The sequence below is a fragment of the Protomyctophum parallelum genome (genome assembly GCF_964188405.1).
Source record: "Protomyctophum parallelum genome assembly, chromosome: 7".
Lineage (NCBI taxonomy): Eukaryota > Metazoa > Chordata > Actinopteri > Myctophiformes > Myctophidae > Protomyctophum > Protomyctophum parallelum.
Genome location: NC_139705.1, coordinates 33,827,756 through 33,837,880, shown reverse-complemented (window position 1 = coordinate 33,837,880; position 10,125 = coordinate 33,827,756). Strand labels below are relative to the sequence as shown.

General features: G+C 45.7%; 1 protein-coding gene and 1 long non-coding RNA gene across 2 annotated transcripts; one reads left to right on the top strand and one right to left on the bottom strand.

Moving 5' to 3' along the window:
- Positions 1-297: 297 nt before the first annotated feature.
- On the top strand, positions 298-1,245 carry LOC310862046 (arrestin domain-containing protein 3-like; the record flags this gene model as incomplete). The annotated part of the gene is made up of 1 exon (XM_083769783.1): positions 298-1,245. Exon 1 carries the CDS (start codon positions 331-333, stop codon positions 1,243-1,245), a length of 915 nt encoding a protein of 304 aa, XP_083625909.1. The 5' UTR covers positions 298-330.
- Positions 1,246-1,853: 608 nt separating this feature from the next.
- LOC310862423 lies at positions 1,854-3,399 on the bottom strand. The gene is made up of 5 exons (XR_014569565.1): positions 3,307-3,399; positions 3,010-3,080; positions 2,794-2,841; positions 2,360-2,422; positions 1,854-2,195 (listed from the first exon to the last, which is right to left on the bottom strand). It is a non-coding gene; the product is annotated as an uncharacterized lncRNA (long non-coding RNA).
- Positions 3,400-10,125: the final 6,726 nt, after the last annotated feature.

Below are 10,125 nucleotides of genomic sequence, written 5' to 3'. Positions count from 1 at the left end.
GCCCATGCCCTGCTGTGATGTCATCAATACATACATATACACACACCATTAAAATCACTTAAATCAGTAGTCATCGTATGGCTCTTACAGAAGGCATTAAGGCAAGCCTCAGAAGAACTGGAGTGGAGTGTGGACGCCTGGGCGGATAGACAAGAAGACGAGGAGTAGTAATGTAAACGTAATTACATCAATACAGGGCAGGAACAAACGAAACTGGATGCACCGATAGCCTGAACGTCCTGACGATCCTTTTGTTTTAGTTTGTTTTCTTTCTTTTTCTGTCCAATCTCTATTTGTTGTAGTTTTTTGTATCACCACCACGCCGAGAAAATGCCTTCAATAAGACAGTTTAAGGTCACTTATGACGCCCTGAACGACCACGGGACGTTCTCCGAGGGCGACAACATCACCGGCAAAGTGACGGTGGAGCTGGAGAAAGACGTTAAAGTGGAGGCGCTGTTCGTCAAAGCCAAGGGAGACGCCAACGTGCACTGGTCGAAGCGACGCAACGACCGCACGTACAACTACAACGCGCACAGGAGGTTCTTCAAAGCGAAACAGGCTCTGGTTGAGAAGGATAATGTTCTTCCCAGAGGGATCCATCACTTTCCATTCTGCTTGAAAATTCCAGCGGGATCCATGCCATCCTCCTTCAAAGGGACTTATGGGAAGATTGTGTACGATATCGAAGCTAAATTGGAAAGGAGTTGGAGGATGAATGAAACCGATTCGAAGCACCTCAACTTTGTCTCCAAGTCTTTCCCCAACATTGGCCACCTGATGGCTCCCCAATGTGGTTCTACGAATAAAGAGATGGGCATGTTCTCCAAAGGTCAAGTACACATGGACGTAACTGTCGACAAGAGGGCTTACGCTCCAGGTGAGACTGTGAACATTGTTGCCAAAGTGAACAATGCGTCATCCAAGGAAATGACACCCAAGTTCAGTCTGAAGCAGAAGGTGGTGTTCCACGCCGATGGCCATAGCAAGTATGAGAGCAGCGTGTTGAGCAAAGTGGTCGGAGACGTCATCAGTCCCAACACAGAAAAGTCCATCACGTGTAAAATGACGCTTGGCTCCAACATACCCCAGACTATCCAGAACTGTGAGAACATCATCATCCTGGAGTACGAGCTAAAGGCATATTTGGACATCAGCTTTTCTTCGGACCCAGAGGTCAAGTTCCCTGTGGTCCTCCTTCCACTTGGATACATGGATCTCTGCGGCGGGCAGGGCCACCCCTGAAACATCTAGGGTTTTCAGAAAACAGTCATACCATTTAAACACTTTAACCATCATTTTAAAAGCCGTTAGATTGTTGGCAGATTTACAAGCTCACGAGCTTGTAGATTTGCTTTTTTTTTTTTTAATCGTGAAAATGTGGCCCAAACCCAGTGAACGTTTTAACTCAAATCTGCGAGGATTTAGAAGACATTTTGTGGAATCAGTTCTCAAGTTTAATTTCTTATGTCTATAAAACACAAGTATTTTCTGTGTGGTTAGTTATGTAGGCCCAATAACAGTTACACAGCAATAAACAGAACACACAATCGAGATTCACCTTTTGAGCAAGAAATGGTGCAGCATAATTTGAACCCTTTTCATGCCAAAGTAATTCAGCATTTGAGCCACGGACCACCGTTTGATGAGCTGCCGTTTCCTTCCTTTTATGAAGCCTGACTGTTGGCCGCCAGCAGAAGTTCCAGGATGCACCCTATCCAACGTCTCCGGCTCTCAGACCCCAGGTCCCCGTCACTGAAGTCCAAGATCCCCTGGTTTTAACCATTATTTAAAAAGCTGTAAGCTGTTGAAAACGAGCTTGTAGATTTGCGAATTTTGAAACATCGTGAAAATGTGGCACAAATCTGTAAATATATATTCTTTTGCAGCAAACGTTTTAACTCATCTGTGCGGATTTAGAAGACATCAGTTCTCAAGTTTAAGTGCTTAAGTCTTTAAAACACCAATTCTCTTCTGAGTGGAGTCAGGAGTTTCTGAGCGTAGCAATGTGTGTATGTCCCCGTGTCTGTATGTCCGAGCACGGAAAGCTGGGTGCGTTCCTTGAGGTCTGGATGTTGCGGGGACCCCCACACGGTACAATGCAGGCTGGGTATAGAGGGTCAGGGAAACCCGACTGGTGGTAGCCTTTCCAGCAGAGGTTGAAGTCGATAGGTCTTCCTCCAGCGAAAGTTCGTCTGAAATCACAGAATTAATTAAATACATTTTTTTCACCTTAATCATTTCTCTGTCTTGTGATTCATGACTTAACAGTTGCCCTGTGGGTAAAAACCCAGCCATTTTCTAATTTCTATTCCTGTGCTAAAATGTGACATGTGACAAAATGTGAAAATGTTCTTACCATTTTTATTATCCATTTTATTCATCCATCACCATCATCTCCACTTCCTCCACGTGACCTCATCTGTAATTTGAACAAAATCAAATACAAAATTGTGGATTATATATGGATTGCATTTGTATAGGGCTCACAACACGTGAGCTTGTAGATCGACTATTTTCACCATGCAACCAAGTGTAAATTCAGGCATTCTGAAATAGGCCTACCCATTTAGACCTGAGGACGCATCTGTGTCGCCTCATAGGTTTTAAACATTATTTTAAAAGCTGTTAGCTGTTGAAAAATAGCAGAATAGCAGAATCTACAAGCTCATAGTGTGGCATAGAGTGCCACAGTACTCATCATAATACACCTCAGTCATTTAAAATGTACACAGTTACACATTGTTGGGTGCCAATTTGCTGTCCTTGGTAAAAATTAAAATGAACAATTACCTTAAATTAAAGAACGATGTCTCAGCTCTGTACAGCATGTCACCTTGTCTGTAAAATGAAATCAAATTTAAGTCAAATTTCTTTCAAATGTAACAGCAAACTTGAGGCAAGAGAGCTTAATTGTAGCATGCAACCTGTGGACTTTTATCAACATAAGAAGACGTTAGAAAAGAACATCATGATACATTATTATTGTTCGCTACTAAACCATTTTACTTCTGATATGAGGTTGCTTTGTTTCCCCCAGCCTCCACCGTCTGGGTCGATCTTGCTGGAATCTTGTTTGTCTGTCAAATTAAATAATATAAAACACCGTCCATAACGCAGTAGCTTTCTCTCTTTCCAACGGAGCTAGATGTTTTTAAGCCACGTCCAAACAATAGATTAGCTAGCTAGCTAGCTGCTAGCTAGCTAATCTATTCCCTCTAGCTAACGTTAGGGTTACGTGCACAGATAAAGATCACGTGTAATTACACTACACACAGTATATATCAGATATAAAAATACACTGACCTTTCAACTGAATTTCTCCGGAGAAAAACGGCGAAATATAAGCCTTTGTTGTGGAGTCCTCGACTACAACTTCTGCTCATTGCTCAAAAGACAACAACAACAGAGCACTGAGCAGCCAGCCGAGAAGCCTGAGGCTGCAATGCATGCCGGGTAAAGCGTCCCGTGTTACTATAACTATAGTCTGCACTCTGCAGGTACATATTATCATTAATAAAAATAAATATAGCTGCAAGAAGAAGTAGAAGAATAATCCACTGAATGATTGAATGTAATATGTCAGGTATATCAAGTTAGTTTCAGCCTTCTAGTGGAATCCTGATATTTCCTCTTGTACTGTACTGTCTTGTGGGTTAGCCCTTGCATAGTTATGTACCATATAATATGACATAAGATTCAGGAAGACCCAAAGATGTATAAGTTTGTAGTATAAGGATATAATGTAACCTTAAGAGGCAGCAGGCATTTCTCAATGCCGCAAGAATCCACTTAATTATATTCAATAATAGTTAAAAAATAATCTTAATAATAATCCTACAAAATATAATATTATTATTATTGATTTGTATACGATGCGCAACACATCCTTGTCTGAGAGAGAGAGAGAGAGAGAGAGAGAGAGGGGGGCGGGGGGGGGCAAGCCTCAGGAGAGCGTCACGAGGGCTGTAAATGCACAGATCTGTGCATCAGGAATGAAAATCTACTGAGTGACAGTGACTGACGTGAAGACCGCCTGGGGAATTCCACGCGCGCTGGGCGCCGCGCGCCCGGCGCCCGACAGCGGGAGGCGGTACCTAGCGGGGCAATGCTAGCTGGGTAGTGGATCGTTTGTGTTATATTCTTCTGCTCGACATTCTTCTGCTTTCACGAGCGCAGAGAAGTACGGGCTGATTAGAACTGAAAAAGAAAGACATGTCATGAGTTTACACAGGTCAGGGTCCAATTTAGCCCCTCTCGGGACCCTACATAAAGCTTTTCTGAAATGTTTGAGTTTTATCTGTGTCAACAAAATGTCAGAAACTTCAGTAGCATTTTGGTTCTGCTTGGAGGGCTAGGTCCAACTCTAACAGCTAAAACAACTACGACATATTTCAGAATTGACATTATTGACTATACGTAACTAACAACATATGGTCTGAGTACTTACCAAGCAAAATATATATCATTAAATAATACATCACTCACTCAATCACTTCTTGACAAATTGAGTTGTAACATATTTGTGATAAGAGAGCTGGCCATGCCATGGAGCACTGCATAATTTATAGTAGCCTTGGTTATTCGATTTTATGTTCTGTTACGTCGCTATGAATGTCATGTGACTAAAAAAAAACCTACAATTTTAAAGTGAAGCTATAACAGCGCCCACCGGCTAAAACCCTTAAGTATATACTCTAAGCTAAACCCCAGCACAACAAACTTTTGTCTTCTTCTTCTTTGGATTTAATGGCTGCTTGCAAACAATTGCTACTATATACCGCCACCTACTGTACCGGAGTATGTAGTTCGACTAGGTCTATGCTCTATTTACTAAAAGTCTACCCAAGCATCTACTGTATGCACCCAAGTGCTCCCCTTCCATATTCTGTCCGATTGTCCATTCCTATATCCCAGACCCTGAGGCGTGAGGCCTGAGTGACGTCCAGTACATCCAGAAATCTTTTGGCCGCTTCCAGTATCATTTTTATCCTCTCTGACTTGTCTTGGTCTGTATCATGTCAGCTGCACAATTGATGTAACCTGACGTTGCCAGATGAGGGCGGTATTGGGTAGCAAGCTTCTTGGATCTGGCAGCGTCAGGTTACAGTTGATGACCATTGAAGCCAAAAACCGTTTCTTATCCACGCACATGTCTGAATCTGAATCAGTCACCTTGCTTTTCCTCTCTCTTTTTTTGAGCGGTTGCTTTTAGGCGCCTACCGCCACCTAATGTACCAAGAGAGTATGAGTCCCTCTCTGCATTTTGCAGATGTGACTTTATGGGCTCTATTTTTTTTTTTTTTTTACTATTTTGAAAAACATTTTTGAATGGTAGTTAAAATAGCCAATCTACAAGCTCACAACTGTGAAGTGAGGGGCGCTCTTATCATCATACATCATCATGCGTCATCTGTCACGGTTCGGTACCAGAGAGGGTAGGACCCAAATGCAGGACGACAGTCAGGAAACTTTCAATGTGTTTATTAGCACCAAAAAGGGCAACACTGGGAATAAACAAACACTAGGAAATAACTTCAAAAACAGGAGCAACAAGAAAACTGTGACAATAACTAATAATCCGACGAGGAACTGCACAAACAGGGGAGTATATATAGTAACAGGACACAGGTGAAACTAACTGACAATCTACACAGGGATAGGCTAAGACTAAAAGGACACAAGTGCAAAACATAGGCTAATCACAGTACTGGTGAGACAAGGCAGGTACAGAATACAGGGGCAGACAGGAAAGCATAAACCCATACTACAAAATAAAAGGTACACAGTACAAGATCAACTCTAATTGGAAATAAGAAACATGGAACACAAAACTACTAAATCACAGGAAAACAGTAAAGTAAAACACTAAAAACCAAGAAACACAAGAAAGTACAAAACATGTGACAGTGCCTCCCCCTTAAGGCATGGATACCAGACATGCCACTTTGTCCATAACATCGAGCAGGGTGGGTGGAGGGACACTGGGGCAAAGGACCAGGGGCTAGTAAATAATCTGGGGCACAGGGCGAAACACTGACTGGACTAGGCAGAGCAAAAACACAGAAAAGACTACAGAGGGAAATCACACAGGGATGCAGGCGGGCAAACACACAGACAAGCAAACAGACAAGCAGACAGACAGAAGGTGGGACAAACCAAGAGACAGACATATCAACTGACAGACAAGCAGGCAGGCAGACAGACATGAGGTTTGACACAATAGGCGGGTAAAGGGGTCAGAGGGGCGACATGAGAACTGGGGAGTAGACAGACAGACAAACATATTGACATACACACTAGCAGACAAACATACAGGGAGAAGGACTAACGGGCTGGTAGGTGGGGCAAGGGATCTAGGCTGGGAAACTGGAGGACTAGGAGGGCTAGGGGCAGAGCTAGGGACGGGGCTACAAACATGGCTTGGAACATGACGAGAGACATGGCTAGGAAAAGGAGTAGACACAGTCTTGGCTATACATGGCGACAGGGACTCAAGAGGGTGTGTACACATGGGCTGGGGTACCTGAGGCCAAGGAGACATTGTCACTGGGAGAAAGGAACGGGGGTCAGGTGGCTGAAGAGCACCCCCAGGATCCAGCGGCTGGAGTGCAGCCCCGAGACCCCGCTGCCGTAGTGCAGGCCCGGGCTCTGACAACTGGACAGGCCCTGGGTACGGCAGCTGGAGTGCTTCCTCGGCTTCGGTGGGGACATGGGGGAATAGTTCACAAGATCCACATGTGTCAACAAGGAAACCCGACGAGGTCACTGGTGATTCTGGGGTAGCTGACCTGGGTTCTGGTGGGACGTTGGCGGGGGCAGCCAATGTGGGCTCAGGCAGGGTGTTGGCGGGGGCAGCCAACGTGGGCTAAGGCAGGGCGTTGGCGGGGGCAGCCAACGTGGGCTCAGGCAGGGCGTTGGCATGGAGAGCCAACAAGGACACAGAAGGGCCGTCGGCAATGGCAGGCAACGAGGACACAGGGAAAACAGGTGGGACATCGGTGGAGACAGCTGGCAATCCAATCCAATCCAATCCACTTTATTTATATAGAACGTTTTAAAACTCAGAGTTTACAAAGTGCTGTACAGGAGAATAAAATAAAATAAAAACAAGTGCACTAAAGCTACCACACAGAAAAACAACAGCGAGAAAACAAAGTACAAACAGTGACAACAACTGAGACACATTACAGAAAACAACAGAAAAACAACAGCATCACAGATCACAGTGAGACGAAACATATACAAGGACCAAAGGAACTCAAGCGGGGTTAAAAGCCAAGGTAAAGAGGTGGGTCTTCAGGCGGGATTTAAAGGTCTCGATGGAGGGGGCCAATTTGACGTGGGAGGGGAGTGCGTTCCATAGTTTAGGGGCTACAACAGAAAAGGCTCGGTCGCCTCTGGACTTTAAGCGGGTCTTCTTTGTGACCCTGAGGTTTAGCTGGCCCTCAGACCGCAGTGATCTAGCAGGAGTATAAACCTCAATAAGGTCAGACAGATAAAGAGGAGCCAGACCATTTATAGATTTAAAGACAAATAAAATAATTTTAAAATCCACTCTGAAGCGGACAGGGAGCCAATGAAGGGAGGCCAAGACAGGTGTGATATGCTCACGTCTGCGAGTACCTGTGAGTAGACGAGCGGCTGAGTTTTGGACTAGCTGGACAAGGGCGCAGAGGGCACAGGACGGTCGTCGATGTAGACGGCTGGCGAGGGCTCTGGCAGGTTGTCAGCTGGGGCCGCCACCGATGTTTCTCGGAGAACAGGCAGGATGTCGGCAGAGATGGCCGACAAGGCTCCAGACCGAATTGGGGGCGGAGTCACACTGGGCAGCGAAGGTTCCGTGGTGCTGGGCAGCAGAGGCTCCTTGGTGCTGGGCAGCAGAGGCTCCTTGGTGCTGGGCAGCAGAGGCTCCTTGGTGCTGGGCAGCGGAGGCTCCTTGGTGCTGGGCAGCGAGGAGCGTTGATGGCGGCGCGAGCCATGCCGACCACGCCCCCTCGCCCGGTTCCCCCTGAAGATGGCCAAGAGAGACCCAATGTATGGGTCCAAGGCTGAAACTGTCTCAGCATAGGCCGGCTCAGGGAATGCAGGGTCAACAGGGGAGAGTTCGGAGCAGATGGGCTAGAGGCCTGATTGAACGGGTTTCAGGCTGGTGTGCAGGCTGGCAACTGACAGGCTGGGAAGCAGGCTCATGACAGACAGGCTGGGAAGCAGGCAAATGATTGACAGGTTGTAGAGCAGGCTGGTGACTGGCAGGCTGGGAAGCAGGCAAATGATTGACAGGTTGTAGAGCAGGCTGGTGACTGGCAGGCTGGGAAGCAGGCAAATGATTGACAGGTTGTAGAGCAGGCTGGTGACTGGCAGGCTGGGAAGCAGGCAAATGGCTAGCAGATCGCAGGTCAGCTGGCGCACTGGACAAGGCCGCCCACAACCCCTTAATTGTCCCCTCAAGTCTATTTGCCAGTTCTGGCCTGGAGTAAGCCACTCGGAGGGCCTGCTTCAAACCTTCAACTTTATCTTCAGGGCTGATGGAAGGATTCTAGCATTTGTCCATAATAATTACCATGAGCTGAAGGACTTCACCAAAATCATCTGCTGGCGCTGTGTCGTCTGCTGGGTCCATAGTGGTCGGATTATTCTGTCACGGTTTGGTACCAGAGAGCGTAGGACCCAAATGCAGGACGACAGTCAGGAAACTTTCAACGTGTTTATTAGCACCAAAAAGGGCAACACTGGGAATAAACGAACACTAGGAAATAACTTCAAAAACAGGAGCAACAAGAAAACTGTGACAATAACTAATAATCCGACGAGGAACTGCACAAACAGGGTAGTATATAGACACAGGGAGTAACAGGACACAGGTGAAACTAACTGATCTACACAGGGATAGGCTAAGACTAAAAGGACACAAGTGCAAAACATAGGCTAATCACAGTACTGGTGAGACAAGGCAGCCAAGGAGTGGTGAGCTGCAGCCATGCCGCGCTCGGGAATCATTTGATTAGTAGATTTGACCCCCCAATCCAACCATTTGATGCTGAGTGTCAAGCAGGGAAGCATTGGGTCCCATTTTTACAGTCTTTGGTATGACACGGCCGGGGATCGAACCCCCGACCCCCTAGTTTCAGGGCGGACAGCCGGACACTCTTAGCCTGGCTAAAGGCTCATACATAGTCTGGATTTTCGGTGGTTAGTGACCACCGAACTACAACATGACGTCACAAGCCGCAGTGAAGAGCAAACCACCGCCACCGCTCCAGCCCTTCTCTCTGTTTTTACTCACCACCGCTCAACGTTATTTCAGCTCTGGTGGTCAGCTCACCACCGGAGCGGTGGTCACCTTACCACCGAAAATCCAGACTATGAATAGGCCTTAAGAAGATGGCTGCCCCCGTAAAATCTGAATCCCCCACCCACCCCTTTCCCCCCTCACTGTATGTGTTTCTTTTCCCTTTTTACCTCCTCTATGATGATTTCCTGTTTTGACTAGTTGTGTATATTTGTACGTCTCTAAATGTTTTGATGAATTGAAAATGGTGGGCCCTATTGTAAACAAGTGTAATGCTTTATGATGTCGTCCACTCACAGTTAACAGTTTTTGTATTGAGTTGTACTTGAAATGTAGGCCTACTGTAATTCTGCAAACTGCAGGACAGGACACTCTAACCACAAGGCCACTGTCTGGTTATCATCGTACATCATCATGCATCATCTCATTCTGGCCAATCAGAATGCCTGTTGCCACAAATAGAAGTCATATTTGGTGGACATTTGACCTAATTTCTCCTTTCATTGTCAAATGGCAAATATGAGACGTGTGGGGACAAGATGACGTACATTTTCCCTTCATTGTCATTTAATGTTTGTGTTGTGGACATTTTGTGGGGACAAAAGCTGGGGCTAGGTCATGGCTCTTGGCTCTTATCATCGTATTTAGTATTAGTATTTTAGTATTTATTTATTCAGCACAGTATAAAAACAATACAGTGAACATACAAATATAAGAAAGGTAAAGTGGTAGGCTGAGGCAAAAAGCCCAAGGTGCTTATACGAGGCCTCTACCTACAGTATGTAAAACACAATGAAACATTGTACAAGAAATATAGAATATCCAGAGTACAT